The 17,966-nt window shown below is 38.0% G+C and overlaps 5 protein-coding genes across 6 annotated transcripts; 2 read left to right on the top strand and 3 right to left on the bottom strand.

Moving 5' to 3' along the window:
• Positions 1 to 733: 733 nt before the first annotated feature.
• Positions 734 to 5,809, bottom strand: LOC145218173 (tetraspanin-7-like). Its single transcript, XM_080085574.1, has 4 exons — positions 4,338 to 5,809; positions 3,353 to 3,479; positions 2,731 to 2,884; positions 734 to 1,678 (listed from the first exon to the last, which is right to left on the bottom strand). Exons 1-4 carry the CDS (start codon positions 4,620 to 4,622, stop codon positions 1,282 to 1,284), a joined length of 963 nt encoding a protein of 320 aa, XP_079941700.1. The 5' UTR covers positions 4,623 to 5,809; the 3' UTR covers positions 734 to 1,281.
• A 76-nt stretch (positions 5,810 to 5,885) lies between these two features.
• On the bottom strand, positions 5,886 to 7,489 carry LOC145218189 (uncharacterized). The gene is made up of 3 exons (XM_080085590.1): positions 7,330 to 7,489; positions 6,862 to 7,099; positions 5,886 to 6,474 (listed from the first exon to the last, which is right to left on the bottom strand). The coding sequence occupies exons 2-3, from the start codon at positions 7,085 to 7,087 to the stop codon at positions 6,269 to 6,271; spliced, it is 432 nt and encodes a 143-aa protein (XP_079941716.1). The 5' UTR covers positions 7,088 to 7,099; positions 7,330 to 7,489; the 3' UTR covers positions 5,886 to 6,268.
• Positions 7,490 to 7,923: 434 nt separating this feature from the next.
• Positions 7,924 to 10,689, top strand: LOC145218157 (uncharacterized). Of its 2 annotated transcripts, XM_080085563.1 has the most exons (10): positions 7,924 to 8,175; positions 8,244 to 8,307; positions 8,499 to 8,632; positions 8,691 to 8,819; positions 8,888 to 9,014; positions 9,122 to 9,282; positions 9,356 to 9,519; positions 9,613 to 9,695; positions 9,952 to 10,139; positions 10,259 to 10,689. In XM_080085563.1, the coding sequence occupies exons 2-10, from the start codon at positions 8,262 to 8,264 to the stop codon at positions 10,271 to 10,273; spliced, it is 1,047 nt and encodes a 348-aa protein (XP_079941689.1). In that variant the 5' UTR covers positions 7,924 to 8,175; positions 8,244 to 8,261; the 3' UTR covers positions 10,274 to 10,689. The 2 variants fall into 2 exon arrangements, with proteins under 2 accessions (XP_079941689.1, XP_079941681.1); XM_080085555.1 differs by lacking the exon at positions 10,259 to 10,689 and having other exon boundaries at positions 9,952 to 10,210.
• A 1,651-nt stretch (positions 10,690 to 12,340) lies between these two features.
• On the top strand, positions 12,341 to 14,893 carry LOC145218180 (uncharacterized). The gene is made up of 5 exons (XM_080085581.1): positions 12,341 to 12,901; positions 13,263 to 13,790; positions 13,945 to 13,998; positions 14,055 to 14,139; positions 14,227 to 14,893. The coding sequence occupies exons 1-5, from the start codon at positions 12,856 to 12,858 to the stop codon at positions 14,312 to 14,314; spliced, it is 801 nt and encodes a 266-aa protein (XP_079941707.1). The 5' UTR covers positions 12,341 to 12,855; the 3' UTR covers positions 14,315 to 14,893.
• Positions 14,894 to 14,941: 48 nt separating this feature from the next.
• LOC145218129 (uncharacterized) lies at positions 14,942 to 17,884 on the bottom strand. The gene is made up of 9 exons (XM_080085530.1): positions 17,446 to 17,884; positions 17,329 to 17,380; positions 17,042 to 17,195; positions 16,833 to 16,979; positions 16,665 to 16,741; positions 16,442 to 16,589; positions 16,149 to 16,330; positions 15,838 to 16,012; positions 14,942 to 15,479 (listed from the first exon to the last, which is right to left on the bottom strand). Exons 1-9 carry the CDS (start codon positions 17,810 to 17,812, stop codon positions 15,351 to 15,353), a joined length of 1,431 nt encoding a protein of 476 aa, XP_079941656.1. The 5' UTR covers positions 17,813 to 17,884; the 3' UTR covers positions 14,942 to 15,350.
• Between the last annotated feature and the right edge of the window lie 82 nt (positions 17,885 to 17,966).

Below are 17,966 nucleotides of genomic sequence, written 5' to 3'. Positions count from 1 at the left end.
CTGAGAGCTGCTCGAAGGGGTCCAAAAAGTTTGATGAGGTATTTGATTTCATCATAAAAAGATCTGATAACACCAACGGCGAAATACCCCTCGAAAACTTGTTGGAAAAGTCGGGACTTATTTTTCGTCCACGATGTGCGTTTTTATTGTTTCTCTTAATTTTTTTCCATAATCTTTTGGACCTTGTATCTTGAACCTCAACTTTCTTGAATGGTTTTGTAAGGATTTTTGATTTGGAATGTGATGTACCATTTTCATCATCTGAACTGCAACTTGTGGAACGACTGCAATTTACATAAATTTAACGACCTTCTTATATGACTGGCCTAATATTGTCCACTCCAATCCACCTGGTGTAACTATACTCGTCGAGTTTTCTTCCTGGCACAGCCGAACCGTCTGGCCTATTGGATTGACTTCTTTGGGAAGAGGATTTTTTCTTTTTGTGCTTTTTGCTCCGATTTCCTGAATAAATATATTTTAAAACTGGTTTGTAAGCTTATTGTTAACTTTTTTTAACATTGCCAATGAAGTCACAAATTCGGAAACTTTTGAAATATTTTAAGAAACATTTCGTTGTATCACTGCATGATATGTCTCACAATTCTTTGTTGGCGTCATCTTTAAATGACGAAAAAAATACCTTTGGTAGATTGTATCCTCCTATCCTCAAACGATTCCATTTTCTCACTTCCGATGCATTAATTGTTTTTAACGGATTAATTACTGTTGACTTGTCGACGATACAAAAACCTTTAGGTTGGACGAGGTTTAGCCAATAACATTTCGAACGCACTTCACAAGTCAATTACATCCCGTTGCTATCACTGATAATGACACTTCAACTTTTTAGAAGTGCGTATTGTGTTTAAAACATTATTTTTTGGATAAATCCAATCCCGGTTTTTATGAAAAGCAACGTTGGTTCTTCGTCGGTAATGACAACATAACAGAACATGCAAAAAATAACTTGCGGTATTTTTAGTTATGTAGTAATAAACTTGTTGACACTAAAGCGATATTTTTTACAATACTTTTTTCATGCAATAGACGAGAAAAAGCTTTACGATTTGTATTGTAGATTAAGCAAGTTAGAATAAAGAAACACAAAATGCAAAAAAACAGCAAGGATTTGCATGTACGAACCGGCATCGAAAATGGTGAAAAACCATTCTCTATGCTTTGGGATATTTCTTGTAACATCGGGATTGTTTTAGAACTGCACGCAACGATTTGTACAAAATCACGTTGGTTTTACTTGTAAAAAGTTAAATATCAAAGTTAGTAACGTATCCTTGTTATTTTGATTTCACGTAACTTTCTGTAGATGCATAAAGATATTAGGATTCCAATTACTTGCATAGCTGCCATACCGAATGCGACAGCTATAAGATAATGCAAAGTTTGACCCTTGTTGCCAAACAGAACAGATATGCAACCTTTCTGATTGACAAACTGCAATTCGCTTTCCAATCCACAGAAGCAAACCTGTCCAACTTCGATAGTTTTGTTTTTTGATGTGGTCGTTTTGCAGCAACTAGGTGGCACTGTCGAGGTATTGCTGACTGGATTTTGTTTACATTGACGGGAAAGCACTACCGTGGAAAACCAGTCTTCGTAGCCATGACTACCACAACATCCTAACTCGAGCTGAGCCTTGTCAATCGCATTTTGCACCCTAAAAGCATCATGTTGTTTGTTATTTAAAGTGGGCCCAAACTTAATGTTTACAATGTCAAAAGTTGTAACGCTTCAAAAAAACATCGTTTTTCGCACACCTTGCACTTATGGTTATCGATTTGTCACTCAAGAAATTTGTCTGGTGATAATAAGTAACTGTGGATAAATTTGTAAAGCTTGGGTTAAACTTAAGGTTATAAGCACGAGGTGTTCTCGGTAATAGTAATAAAAACATGAAATTAAGGAAACAACTTTTTTGTTGATATCACTAATCCGTTTTTGTTTTTTTTTGTAAAATATAATTAAAGCAACGCGCATAACCTAAAGTTCAACTTAGCTCACTTGGTTCAAAGTGTAAACGTGCAAAAAATGTGTAATGATTTCATCATTTACTTAAGTCAGGGGCGGGCAACTTCCCCAGTCGGCGGGCCTGATATGGGAAAATGAAGTACTTGGCGGGCCGGATTCGTGAAACGATACACTAATCGCGTATTTATCCAGTGATTTAAAACGGATTTTTGACCACCTAAACTAAATACAATCAAGAACGTCGCAATTACAATACAGTCCAAACAATCTAACTGATATAACATAAAATTATTCACCACAGCAAATTTAATGCATATACCACAGACTTAGATACTGCTGAAACACTAACTACACTACAAGTGTGGAAACAAAGGAAACCGTGAAAGCAGGCCACGCACAAGGTTGGCAGTTATGTCGTAACAATGGACGTATGGTGCAATGGTAACAACGGTGGGAAAGTTTTTCTGTTATTGGGGAGCGTTACTGTTTGTTACAGCTATAATTTGACGTAGTAAGCAAGTAGTGGGGGATTCGGCAGACTGTGGCCGCGGGCCACGTTATCATGTAAGACCAGAAACTGTCTGCGGGCCGCTCAAAATCCCGTCGCGGGCCGGGTCCGGCCCGCGGGCCGTATGTTGCCCGCCCCTGACTTAAGTGCATCGATTGTTACATAAAAATGAGGATATCAGATGGCCTTACTTGATCCGAACAGCTAAACGATATCTGCATATCAAAACTTACCCGGGGTTGTAGGCCACGATGGCTTCATTAAATCCTTTCGTAAAGGAATCGCGTATGCTGTTCATAAACACAATAGCTGCAATTCCTCCTGCGAGCTCGGTTATGAAGACCAGTCCGATCAACATACAATAGCAGTTAGTCATACACTGATTGTCTGCAATTGCATCAAATCCAATTTAATTTGCTGCCAGTTGGGCATATAAATGTGTATTGTTGCCAAATAAATGAAACCAGAAAGTAGGACCTTGTTAACAATGCCCTTTAATGGGGTATTGACCCGATTTCGTGTTTTTCTATTTGCAAAGCCAAACCTCGTGCGGGTTTAATGACCCTTGGAAGCATTAACGCCTTTAACATTTATTTGGGTGTTGTGACAACATTATGGTTTACTAAATGTTGCGTCATCCACACAAAAATTGCTTTTGTGAGTAGCACTGTCTTTTTATGCTCTCTTTTCTACACCACTTCTAAAATGGCCTTTTAAACGGGCTAATTGAGCAGGTTTGTGCAGTTGTACGATAGTAAAGCTAAGCTAATTATTTAATTATTCGATTGAATAAGTGTTTGTTTTGTAGTGTTTGACCAGCAAAAATTACAAATTTAAAATGCAAAATCGTCTTACTTTTAAACGCGGATAAAAATCCAAATAGTCCGGATATAATAACAACGCCACCAATTCCACATAGTACAGCCGGTGTCATCCCAATACTTATGTCTGGCGAAAGATCTGTATAATGTTTCAACGCCATCTGAAAATTATAGGTTCCGTTTTATTGTTTCTCTGTTTTCGCCAAACGCTTAAAACGAAATCACACAATCAATGAGAATCTGTTTTGAATATTTTTTGAAAAAAGTTCGGAAGTAACATCCATAGAAAGAATAAATGCAAGTAGCAGAATATGCTTTTAATACATAAAACGACATTTAAACGCTGACCTGTCAGTACTATTACATTAGGCAAGCACAAGTTTTTAGTGTTTAAGCGGAAAGAAACCACAATGCCGATTTGTTGATACTGATACCGCGTTTTGTGTCCGCGGGGTATTCGAATGGAAACTCGACACGAACCAAACCGCTTTACCTCGCAGCTTTAACACTACTTACACAACAGCTCAACCATCCGCTGCGAGCGAGCTGTTTTACAAATCACTCAGGTACTTGTGATTGTAAAACAATTAACGAAAAATAAGACTCATTCTTGCACTATCGTTTGTTGAAACATAATTCTTGGTAAATTTGCCGATACCGAATAAGAGGCAAATTACACATAACGACCACCAAACCCGCATGAAAAATATTGTTGTATCTGTCGTTCGAATAATTTGAGGCCCATAATTATCAGGCACATTGTTTATTTGTTTTCGCGTGCGTAAAATTTGCTGACCACAATGGGGAGAAAAGGGGTGCAATTTTAACGTGTATAATTTTTTGTACTTTTGTTCTTATTTGGTTAAACCATTTTTGTTCGGAATTTCGTTGATAACGTGCGGGAAAGTGGAAATGCAGCAAAACGCGATTAAACAGCATTAAACTTCATTTATTTTCATCTAATTTCTACGGAATAGGTTAATACAATTAGGTGTAAACAAATAAAATATGCGACTTACCCATGCATAGATTCCAGTTGCAAGAAAAACAACACCACTAATCAAGAAAAATACGGTAAAAACCAGCAGTAGTATTTTTAACCATGATAGCACCCTATAAGCTCTGGCAGATGATGGCATAATTCCGTTGTGTACTCGCTTAGCACCCAGCAAGCTTTCAAATGTCTCTTTGAAAGGTCTTTCTGCTAACGACCCAACCCGAGGCTGGGACGAGTGAAAGACCGTTCCGCTCTGTTGAACCGCAGGTAGGCGCAGGAGTACGATTTTGAGGAAAACAATGCGCATATTTCAGCTGCTAACGGTAGGGGTGTTGCAGTAACCCGTCGGTTCACTTGGGGACGTTGAAGCGACAGTACCATTTATTTATTAAGCGTCTTTCAATGTAAACCCGGCAGCTGTTTAATCTATGTAATGATTTATACGTTTGGGCCTTATTTATGTCAGCATCAGTCTAAAACAGTGGTTGCCAAACTTTTTCATATTTTTTTCAAAACGGTCCCTTTGCCATTATTTCGAGGGCTCGCGGTCCTTAAGCCTAAATGTGTATTTCATAAAAACTAAAGTTGATTGCAGGATTTTAGCTAATTATGCAAAATTGCGCATAACAATATACCAAAGACAGCATATGACATCACAAACAGGACAAAAAACATTACCATTGTGCGCGAACAATTGCATTTTTGATAGTTGTCATTCAATAAAGACCATTGTTTAGCAATGGAGACAGTCGATTCTCAATTCTACTTTGATTTAAACTTATTTAGTGGCACAAACTGAAGCCAAAAAAGATTATAGAATTACTTCAACCGCTTCGCGGTCCCCCCAAAATTGCCTCACGGACCCCTAAAGGACCGCGGACCCAGTTTGGGAACCGCTGGCCTAAAACAATCAAATCGCACTGTTCTTTATAATTTTATTTCGGTCAGACCGGAACGAAATGAAAATATCGGTCCAGAACGAAATAAATAATTTGCTCAGAACGAATAACGTTATTTGGTTTCGTTCCGTTCCGGTATGAAACACTGTTTTTTTGACTTTCTTAAAGGACATGCTTATCACTCGCAATTGATTCACAATCGTAATCATTATCTGGTGGAACCAAGTGGAATTTAATATTTGTTTTATCGGCATAGTGACGTTCCAGTGGGGCCGGGTCACACTAAGGTATGAGCACATGGGTGTGCGCGCTCACACTTGCGTATCACAACATAAATGCATATTTTTTATGATCAAACTATTTTTTGTAAAAAACGTCTATTGTTTAGTACTTACATAGTTTTGCAAGTTTTGCCCTTAAATTACTAATAATATTAGTGCATGCCAGTTTTTCGTAGTTGTTGCTTCAACTTTTTTGTGTTGTTTCTTTTTAGTTATCTTTTTGGTTTTTGGATTTTGAACAAATACGCCGGACGTGAATGAAATAAACATCTGGCTTAATTGCTGGCGTTTTATGGAAAAACAAAATACTTCATTACAATATTTCTGCAAAAACTAGTGCTGTTGCAGAATAGGGCTTGCTGTTGACTATACGCAGGATACAAAGATAGCTGTTGCTGCAAACACTCTGTTTATAAGGCGGTTTTTAAACGAACACTACTTTTGAAGATTGTCATGCAGGAGTGCGTCATGTTATTTTACACTTTAAAAAAAATGTTTTATTTCATACACTTTACAAATTTGAATTTGACGCATTTACGGTCACATTGTTCTTCAAGATTTGTGTAAAACTACGAAAATCATCAGCCAACAAACCTAGAATACAGGTGCATCGGTTTCGTATCTTCCTTGATCACAAGTACTGCACAAAAGAAAATATGCCCTTAGGTAAAACCATTGCAAGTATATGTATGTACAAGACTGGACCGGTTTTGCATGAACCATAGACGTAATTGCGGCTTAGTGTGGCACTTAAAGTGTATTTTGTTTGTTCATCATATAACTGCGCTGTTGTATGTTGGTTCGGTAAACTTAATGGGGTTGTCAAAATGTTCCGAGTCGACACCTCCTCTCATGGTGTTACGGACCGGATCCGAATATGTGTCACGTTGTCTTTTTTTCCTGATCAAAAATGCGATCCAGCCAATGACCACAAGTCCAACTACTACCAGGAAAACAACCACCACGTACACTCCAACTCCTAAATAAGCATCAACGTGTTTAGCACTTACGTTTTGCGATGCTACTTAAACAAAACTAGCATGTTATGCATAACGTTGATTTTACCATCAGCCAGTTTACCCACAGACACTCGAGTTAGTGAACAATGGAATCAACGCAGCTAGAATCATAAAACAAAAAAATACATGAATATTATGAACACAATGCTAGTTTAAAACGATTAGGTTCGAAATCCTTATCTGCAGCTGTTCAAATGCCATAAAGGTCGCATGTGCGATATATAGGGACATAGCTAAAATTATCGTGGTCACGTGGCTCAAGATTTGATCTAAGTTTCTACCCGCACTGTTAAAACAGGCAACATGTTTAAACAGGATCTACACAACAGTATATTCACACGCTATACCTGGGTTTGGGACTCCTTGAGATAACGCGTCGCTGTTTTGTGACGTAGTCCTCAATTCAGGGGTCACAGAAAAACCCTTTGACGTCGTTCGCAATGACGTAGGTACAACGGATTCTGATACTGGATTGGTAATTACAGGTGTTTCAAATAATGTGGTGCCATTTGGGCTAAGGGACGCATCATCGAACGACGGCGTTGTGGAGGTGTGTGATGTAGTAGTTGTCATAACGCAATACTCCTGCACACAATAATTTCACAGCAGTCAAACCCCTTTTCCTAAACGTGCATTTTAATCTTTTGTTGAATTAGATTAATGACGAATTTATTGCTCTTTTTATCGTTTGCACAAAAACAATATTATAACGTTTAAAATTTAGTTGTTTGGGGTTATACTTGATACCCTGCAATAAACTATATAGATATCTGCCTTAACCTGTCACTATTGTTTACTAGTGCTGTTTAACTTACCACTTATTTCCATTAAAATTTGGATATAATGTTGTGGTAGCCACTACCGCAATTACAACTCTTGTCCTGTTTTTTTCTTAAACTGTTTCAAAATTTTCTTTAACCTGGTATAACTGCTGCAATATCAGCAAGGTTTCACAATTACATCCCTTCAGTAAAGTTTTCATACCTTCCTAAAGCGGCTTTACATTGCCCCAGGCAATAACAACGCACAAAGTTTCGACAGCAGTCAACCAGCGAGTTTGCCAACTTGCCGTTAGGTGTCTATTTCTGCTAAAATTGTGGCACATATAAACTACACAAAACCTAGGGTAAGCGTCTAGAGAGGCCGCTGCGTACAGAAAGACAGCTAAACCCATTTATAACCAATTAGATAATGGACCATTACAATCAAACAATGAGCATTACTAAAGTCCATTAAAGTGCCTATTGAAGGGTACTTATAAGTGCGCATATTGGCTGCGTGAGTATGGCATGTAACCCTAGCCCAGTGGAATCGAGTTTTGAATTTAATTTGAAGTTTTATGTCAAAGACAGTGGTAAAGCCAAAACGTTTTTTTTGTAACGGGCCACAAACCGTTTGTGGGACAAAATTGTTGTGACTCTTATAGGGTAAAGGTAACAGCTATTTTGTGCAAACAGCCTACAAGCATTCTGCCAATGGCAAACTGTATTAATCGACTCTGCATGTCCCCGAAATTTCTTCTACGACTTCTTGTCACACGTGGCGCATTGCCCTCTGTGCGAAACTGGAGCACCTGTCACTATTTGTGCGAACGATATCATCTGGGACACTTTTATCGAGATATAAATTTAATTCTGCTCGGCAATAGATGCCATTTACAGGTTAGCTTCAACGTATAACATTACGAAAAATTGAACCTGAATTTTGTTATTTTATATTATTTTTGCAGGTTTTGATGTAAAGAAAAATGATGAAGATTTTTGTATTCTTCGCCGTTGTGCTAAGTATTGCGTGTAAGCATTATTTGTGAAGTAGCCTACATTGTTTTACCGTAGTTTTTCTTTCTCTCACATTATTCACATATAAACGGTATTCACGATTAAATTATATTTGTTAATTTGTTCGTTTGCAATTACGGAAGAGCCATGTACAAACGTTAATACGCCCATGAAACATTTTCTGGTAGATTAAACTGTGCTTTCAGATGCGGAAGTTGTCACCACCGTTAATGTTTCCAAAGCGAAAATCACGGCAAATAGCGGTTCTTCTGTAACACTTCCGTGCGGGTTCGACATGCAACCGGATCAACAGCAACCTCCAATCATTTATTGGATCAAGGTTTAAATATCTTAATACATTTTTATTCTTACCTTACTTGGAACGTATGCTTTTACAGGGAGTAAGCGTCGATGATCCTGCAGCTGAGATTGTGTTCAAAGGATACAAATACTGGAACGAAAGTTTGGGAGAGTACAGACAGTTTTTCGGTGACTACGAGAAGAGAGCGTCGGTCGTTGACTTGGAGGTAATGTAATTCGCCAGTTTACGCATTTTTTTTTTTTTTTTTTTAAGGAACGATCATCTTTTGTGTAGAATCCTTCAATTAAGATTGGAAGCTTGTCTTCTGCTGACGAAGGAAGATTTTGGTGCATGGTTGCTGAATGGTCAGGTCGCCAGCAAGAAGGAACTGACGCTGATTCCATTGCGCTTATGATTGATAGTAAGATTTTCTTTAGTTGCCAATCTTAAAGGAAACATAGCTTTGTAAAATGAACACTTGTAAAATTCTAAAAATAGAATTTTAAGATTTTGATTTATATGGTACAGGTTCAAAATCTTATGTGGATACTTATGTCTCAAAAAATATAAGCGTGGAACAAGGGAACAACATCGCTATGTCCTGCAACAAAGCTGGATCATACGACACAATCACATGGTACGAAGGACCTTTTCATCGCTCTGACACCGACAACTTTACCCACACAGAGGTAACTTTATTTAAACACTTGTTCTTATTGCTCAGTCCAACACTTCGCCAGTGATTGTTCTTTTGGATTTTAGATCGGGCAGTACGACAAAGTAGGTGCATACTACTTTTACAATCAATGCGAAAGTGCTGGAGTTTGCAGCAATGGGGAAAAAATCGAACCCAGCTTTTCACAGTTCGGAATATCGTCATCGGGTGTCTTAACTTTGACCAATGCTAACATTGATGATTCTGGAAGGTAGGCTAAATTCGACCGATAATAAACTTCCAAATTCAGTAAAAGCGCAATTTACACGCGTCGATCATAAAATGATCTTTAACATTTATTTAGATACTGGTGTGAAATATCCAAGCATAACGGAGCAAATATGGAACTGCAAACATGTAGATCTTCGACCCAACTAACTGTTACAGGTTAAAGACATATATATATATATAATCTACGGAGACTATTTCAAACATATAAGAGTGACGTTTCATTTGGGCGTTATTAATGGAAGAGTTTGTAACACCTCATTTAATTATGATTTTAAAAGTTTTTTGTATTCGTCAGTCATGTTGGTGCTAATGACATCCCGGAACTTTAAACTATAAACAGACAAAAAAGAATCAAAAACTCTAAATTAGTTTTTATCAAAATATATTTTCTTATCCCTCATTTGGGGTGTAGGTTTCACTTTTGATTGCAGCAACCAGGTACCAGGCTCGTACCCAGATCCCGAAGATTGTTCCATGTATTATGAGTGCGTAGCAGGCGATCCTATAACGTACCATAGATCGTGTGGCTACGATGGTCTGGTCTTTGACCCAGTGAACTTGTACTGTGATTGGGCTGCAAACGTACCTCCACCATGCGGAGTAAGCAGTTTGCCGTAAAAGAAACCTTTAAATAAACTTTCTGTTTTTTTTACAATTAAATTTTGTTTGAATTTTACACGGATAAGATTAAGTAAACTTTATTATTCTATGTGTTTCAGACAAACAGCTCATAAGTGGGAATATCTTACGTCATGGAATAAGATACCATAATATCAATACATAATAAACAAGAGTACGTCTTTCGTATGTTACCTTATTATCAAGCTTATACAGATATTTTATTACACGGCAGGGAGTCTTAACGGCGCGGATTGTGCAAAATTTTAATATGCCATACATGCACAAACACAATTATGCCCACTCTGTTTCTATTTATTAGGGAACAGAGCGTTAGTAAATTGTAACAAAACCTGTCTTTTCCACCAAATAATAAATTAGCATAACCGTATGACGCAGTCATTTAGCATTCAACAGATCGACATATCCACTCCTTTTCCTTGCATTTTTCGTCTCTTTTTAACTGTCAACTGTTGGATGCATCCTTAACTTAAAATAAGATTAAAACTTGGGAAGCGGTTGTCTTCTGCTGACTAGAGGAAAGTTTGGATTTTTAATGATACAGTTGCTAAGTAAGGGGCCTAACTTACACGCCTCGATCGACGTTTGTGTGTAGCCTGTGATTGATGATACTTCAAGTGATGATGAATAACTAAAAACGAGTCCAAATGTTTGTTTGTTTAATGGGAGGAAGATGCAAAACAAATGTTACGTATCTGTATACCAATACTTACATAGATGGTGATATCACAGCCGTTTTTTTGTTTTATTTTGTTACGTTTTTAAAGGTTTAAGCATTGGCACACTAAACAAGCCAGGACATCGAACCGGAACTGAACCCAAGTCCGCGAACCGGTTTGAGTGGTTAATTTCATTACACCCGAAGCGAACCCGAACCGCTAATTACAATTTTCTAAACACCCGAACTGGAGTTGAACCCCATATTTTGTTTGGCGTTGGACTCAAACCGAAACCGAACCAGTAAAAAATACAGTCTGTTTTTTTTAAACAGCGCATCGAAAAATACAAGAGATAACACTTATAGGGCGTGTCAAAAATAACAGTGCACGGGCAAAATTCTTTTGGAGTTTGATAAGGCCAGGTAGATGATGCGTGGAATTAAACTAAAACGGATACAAATTTACCGCAAACAGATTCGGACCGGATAATTTGCCCAAACTGGTACAAAACCGAACTAAAAAATAAAAACCAGAACCGAACCTGAACCCTTAAAAACAAAACCAAGTGAACCCGAACCGAACTTGAACCCATATGACAAGCGGTTCGACTCCCGGAAACAAACTGCAGTTTTTTTTTTTTTGAAGCACACCCTGTAGGTAAAAAAAATCATTTGCAACATTAATATGGCGAATAAGATTGCTTTTGATGACAAATAAAATGAAAATGAGTTTGATCGCGCTCAGTCGAATTTGTCATGATTAACATGAGGCGAGAGATGCACTTTTCGATAATAAATGCTTCTCGGCACACTGGAAAATCTCCCACAGTACAGAAGTGCGCCGCGGCACAGTGGTTGTAAATTGGTGGTTGGTTTATGCAAACATGCTATGACAAAAACGAGATCGACAGCAAAAGAACATTTCATAAAGTGTGAGCGAGCTAAAACGATTGCCTAAACGACCCATATATTAATGTTGCACTTTAGTTCACTAAATTTGGAACCATGTGAGGCGCCATTGCAGTAAAGCGTCTTAAATTATCTGTTCCACGCCACCAAATCCTACCGTCGGCCTCAACCACAGAGTCAACAAACACAACTTGGCGTTGAGTCGTTCTGGTCTAGTACCTCCTGTAACGGTCCTGTTGGCTGTAATATACAAGTTTGTCTTGTGAAACATTGTTTATCAGAATGCAAATGTTTCTTTGTCTTAACTGTGGACGGTTGAAAATCGCCAATCTGGTTTATAAAATATTGGCAGTATATAAAGACGTTTGAGTTGGCAGTAGCTTCGAAACTACAGTTTCGCAATGATGTCATCTTTCATGAACTGCGCACTAAACCAGTCGTCTAGCGAGAACGACCAATACCAAGCCCGGCCCAGCTGACTGTGAATCATTCCAGCGTAACGACAACAAAAGGGAAGGCGGCGTATTGTGAAATGACCGGGGTGTGTGGGTTGACACGTCACAATGTTTGTGTCTTCTAATTGATAGTGCAGTGGAGAAGTTGTGAAGACTTTAGGTTGTTGTTGTGCATTGTATATTTGGTGTCACCGACCGTTTAAGCTCTAACAGATATATGATGATACAATCCCGGTTTAACTAGCTGTATAGCCCATAGTTAAGGAATAAGCGAGTACTGCGGCTTTTGTGCTATTCATATTTTCCCTCAATATCAACATCTCGAAACCGGTTTTCTACAACGACGTGTTTGTCTGTTCGCTTTCAGGCATTGCGACGTCACACTTATTGATCACTTCAGGAAAAACACTTTGCTTGTGACGAATAGTTGCATTTCGCATTACAATGGATATTTTCAGATTCAAAGTTAAAAACAGGGAAGCTATACAGTTAGTCAACAAGGAAGCAAGCTTAGTAGTCGCCTGGCAAACATCATGCAAATATCCATTTACGCCTTGCAATGACATCATAGTTTGTTTAGGTTCGGCACAGAAGTCACTTAACAATAAATTTGGTATGTTTTAGAGAAGCTGTTGACTTCATAGTTTTTGTCAAAATGGAAATACTTAAACGGACGTTTGGATTTGTAGTTTTACTGCAATGTAAGTAGATAGAAATATGATACATATGGTAATACTTTTTTGTCTGAATTACCTAATACGATTTCTATACTTTTTATATACGTTATACGTTATTTACATCTTAAATTTATAATTTTGTGGCGTGTAGTGTATATTGCCTTCTTTTCTTGTTTATTCCTGCTAAAAAAGTACCAAATTTAACCGTGCAAATAGATAGGGTCAGCTACTTGCAATGGCCACTAGTGGCTCCAGCTGATCCATTTTTGTTTGCGTCGTTATTATTGAATGTACATAACTGATTACTTACTATATGCGCGTGAACGAAATAAATGAATTGAATTGAATTGAGTATATTTTTATTGTTAAAAAAACATATTTTCAGGTATGCTTTTGGTCCTTAGCCAGGTAAGTAACATCAGCTCCACTTCTGATATATTCTCAACTGATGCTACAAATTCCCAATCTACAACTAATAATCCGACATTGCTGGATGAATCAACTGCACAGGGTAAAACCACGATTATTTCCGAAGCTACCACAGGGCTAACGTCCCAAGGAGTGACTGATTCGACAGATTCAACTGAAGCCGTTACTGATGCAGAATCAACAAGTTCACCACCCGCAGATGGTAGCACTGCAGAAACGACGACTGGCGAAGAACACACCGATAGCATTAGTGTGACTGCAAACGATACAACAACACCACGTCCGACAGAAAATCCCACAACATCAAATGACTCGAAAACAAATGAAAACGTGGAAAATCAGTCGACTGGTGCAACAGTAGAACAGAATTCGCCTGGAACTACAAGCGCACCATTGATTGTTGGCACGTCAAATTCGAGTATAACTGCGCAACCCGCGACAGCAACAAGCACTGGCGAACAATTAACACAAGAAACTTCCACAGGTATTATTTATCGGTACTTAACAACGAACTGTAAAACCGCTCATCCACTAATGACCAGCAAATTAAAAAGTTTAACCGTCAGTTGCAAAAAAGCTTAACGACTCGTTACAAAGTTTTTTTGTTGTTAACCCTGTCACTTTTTTTCCTTTCTTAGAATTTACCAAATCTCCAGTGGACAAACGTCCAACTTCAAACAACCAACTATCTGGTACGTTTTTGACTTAATGCTAAACGAAATCCAATATCCATTTATTTATTTTGTAGGTGGTGTTATCGCTGTTATCATTCTATCGATTGTGGTTGTTGCCACTCTTGGAACTATTGTAGTGATTAGAAGTCTCAACAAACGGTTAGTGAAACTTATTTTGTGGAACACAAGATTTTTGTTTGTTAAAGAGGTAAAAAACATACTTTACTGACATTTCATATTTTACAGGAAACGTCAGCAGGAATACCATCAACCCGACGATTTCGTGAATCCACTTTCCTTTCCTTCTTTCAAATACGATGACGACAATTTGTAAAATTATGTTTTGACGCAGAATTTCTTCAAAACCTGCCACAAATTTTATTTTTTTGACACCACGACTATTTAAATACTGTCTCTATCATGTACCGCTGTAGAGTTTAATTTGCCACCCACGATACAATAATACCTACATGTACTTTGTAGTTTGAAGTTAGTTAATATTGCTTCCTAAATATGTTGCTGAAGGGGAAAACGCAAAACTTTTTTAATTTTTTTTATAGTTTATGCAGTCCGCATCTGCCATGCATCCACTGTCAAACAAATTTTCTGCCTAAACATGAATGTATCCGCACTGCACATGTGTTAGACCGAGGTCTACATTTTAGCTACTTTCTTCGCATGTAATTCAGCCATACTTTCAGTTCTGATGTAAGCTAAAAATTCATTGCAGTTGTTTTTTACTTGAAGCACTCACGTGTGTACGTTTGCAACTAATTATGCACATTTAGTTTTTTGTCCCCGAGTGTTTTTGTTGGCTTTCTTGGTTAGCTTGCTGTTATATTATTAACTGTGAGAAACTGCTTGCGCTTCTCACAAGTTTGTGGTCGGTAATACACACCTTTTTGAGGCATTAGTTATTGACTGATATAGTGTTTCCTTTGCAGCAAACTAACACATTGACTCAAAATCAAACATGTTTTTTTTCATTTTTTCGTGCCCTGCTTGTCATCTTCACAATCGAATTAGGGTACGCTTCACTGCGCAACATCAGCGAAAATAATGCTGCTACGTTTGAAAAAGAAACATGCTAAAACGTCGTAGCTGCATTTATAGTTTTACAAATACGCACACTTGCCTGCGACAGATAAACGTACCCTGTATATATTTTCTAGACCTCAGCAAGGTGTGAAGACATCAACAAACACATTTGCAATTATAACACAGGGACAAACAGAAGCTTTGCATAGGACTGTAACAGACTAAACTTATTGCGTACGCCGACGTTCAATACCTGTGAGCTGTGTCAAAGAAATAAACAACGCAACCTTGTAACAACATAAAATGTACCAATTTTTCACCAAACCGCGCATCTAGCGTTCCTCTCTTATTTTCCGCTCATTGGCAAGTCTTGGAGGCAAAGCAAAATGATATCCGGATTTTCCTTCGATATTTTCTATTCGTTCTCGTTCGTCGTCGTATTTTGAAATCATTGTATGCATCTTCGTAAAACAAAACCACATTATTTTTCCAAACGATAATGAAAAACATCGAGCTTCGTTTGAACCATTCCAATTACCCGTGCTGTAATGCACTTGGTTTGGCTGGATGGTCCAATAGAACATGTTTGTACTGTGTGTTTTAGTCACTGAGAAATACCGTCGCGATTTGATCGGTGCGAAGAGTTACAAGTCGGTTCGAAATTGGGGCCTGAACCCGAAAGTACAAGCCCGAAACCCGGCCCGACCTACAGCTTTAGATTGAGTCAAACTTATACTTTACTCGACACAAAGGTGTATGTACAATTTTCAGATGATCACTGGCCATTAAAAAGTTAAGAGGCATTGTCGCTATGGTTACCTCTTTGCAGATTTTCGTTCCAGTTTTACGATTTGATTCAAATGGCGCTGTCAGCTTGCGTGTGTGGTACAGCCACATTTTGCGATCCTTGTTTCTCATAAGATAACTGTAAACCTTTCCTTGAATCCATCGTAATGCACCGCACAGGTGTATGGAGGCATTGAATCCCACACATCTGAATAATAAACTTTTTGTTAGACGGCAGAAAACACCTGAGGCAGATGCAGTTAAAACTTGAAATACAGGTTTCGGTTTAACAATCCAATCACGGTATAAGAGCTGGTAATAATTACTCTTTCAGGAAACCTTACCTGTTGCGAAAGCAAGTAGGTTTGTAGTCATGGCAATGCTGATACATTATCTGATTTGCCGAACCATTAGACCAGAACGTTCCGTTAGGTGTCGGACATTCGTAATCGTGGATACAAATACTTTTTCCGTTCAGGTTTCTGGATCCATAGAAGAATGCGCTTTCAAGGTTAGTAAATAAAATCTGAAATATTTTTTTTTAAAGTCCACTGTTCGTAGTTTGGTAAGATTTGCTATTTTCATTATTAAACATATCAATTTACTCACAGCGCAGACTGGACACACAAATGCTTACCGACATGTCGGTTAAAATGAGGAAGTTCACACCATGCAAATCTTCGATAAACATGCGATTCTCCTCGATTTTGCCAAGAAAACAGATAAGGCTTTGGGCAAACACCAAAGCAGCTCGCGATTTATCACGTTGTCCTGATATTGCTTTGCTTTTAAAATGAAATTAGTTCAGTTTAAAAGTCTGATAAATTTACCTTGGGCAAATTTCAATATTTTTTACTTACTCAAAGTTGGTTAGATGAAAACACTCCGTCAAAGAAAAATTTCCATTTTCTTCTAAGCTAGTGCACAATTGAACACCCTGTTTTCAAATTGAAAAACAAATTTTTAATTTGTGCATAAAAAAGCTCCTGGCGTACACATTCATTCACTGTTAAGTAGAAATTCTATACCTGGGGTTGATGTTGGACGATTCGAATTGTTTGGTTTGTTATACAGGCACCAAAAAATTTTACGAGGCCGGGAATGTTCCAACCCAGTAGCATACGCTTCTTGTATTCCTCGTTCAGTTTGACAAAGCCGTCTGTACCACGATGGGCCTGCAAAATAATAATCAGCACGTATTAATTTTTTTGATTACTGGAAATGGTTTCACACTTACTTCTCTTATCTGCAAAAACACTTCACTATCGGAAGTGTTTTTCGTAGTTGATACACTGCCGGCACGAATATTTATGCCACTATTTGTGCGACTTTGAATGGGCTTCAAACCTAACCAAACTTTGTAAATCTCATCGCAGGTCATCAGTTTATCTCTGCAAAAGCATTTTCACTTTAAAATCTGACTCTTGGGTACAATTATAATCTAGAAAACAAATACGTTTTCTTTAAATATAACGAAAAATTTAATAATTACACATTTTCATAGAAGTGGTTTGCAATACATACCTATATGATGCAACCGTGGAAGTTAACAGGTTTTCGGAAATCGTGCTGAAGCCTGGAAAACAACAAGGTAAAAAGGTTGCAAATATGAAGTAAGTCATGAACTATTTGCATGCTTACCAATAGAAGGTGGCGTGCTGATAAGCCTGCTGTTATTTTTTGTCGCATTGTTTTTGTTGCGCACGATCCTGGTGCATGATTTCTTGTTGCAGTCGCTATATTTCCAACTGGTGTCGTTTCCAAATTGACCAAACGGGATATATTCCAAAGTCAAATCGTTTTCAAACGTTCTAAAAGTATCTGCTCCTATGACTTTACGTGTTATTTGAGCAACTGGTCCGTTACAGTTTATTCTTTTGGTGGTAACTGTCCGATATGTTTCAAAAATGCAGTAGCTCATCACTAAGATTAAGATGAGAAACAAGTCTTTCGGGTTTAAAGGCCGGCCCGGCATAAGACACTTGCAAAAAGCTGCTACTCCTTTCATCTCCTCTATGATTTACAACTCCAGGTATCGAAAAATTCGGGATATACAATCACATACCTGGTCACACACAAATGATTAGAATGAAGAGAATCCCAAAACGTTGCCCCATTAAGTTTTTCGCGTCTGTGTGAATACGCCGCTAACATGTATTTTG

Source organism: Phallusia mammillata, chromosome 1, assembly GCF_965637545.1.
Source record: "Phallusia mammillata chromosome 1, kaPhaMamm4.hap1.1, whole genome shotgun sequence".
In the NCBI taxonomy this organism is placed as follows: domain Eukaryota; kingdom Metazoa; phylum Chordata; class Ascidiacea; order Phlebobranchia; family Ascidiidae; genus Phallusia; species Phallusia mammillata.
This window is presented reverse-complemented; position numbering and strand designations above follow the sequence as displayed.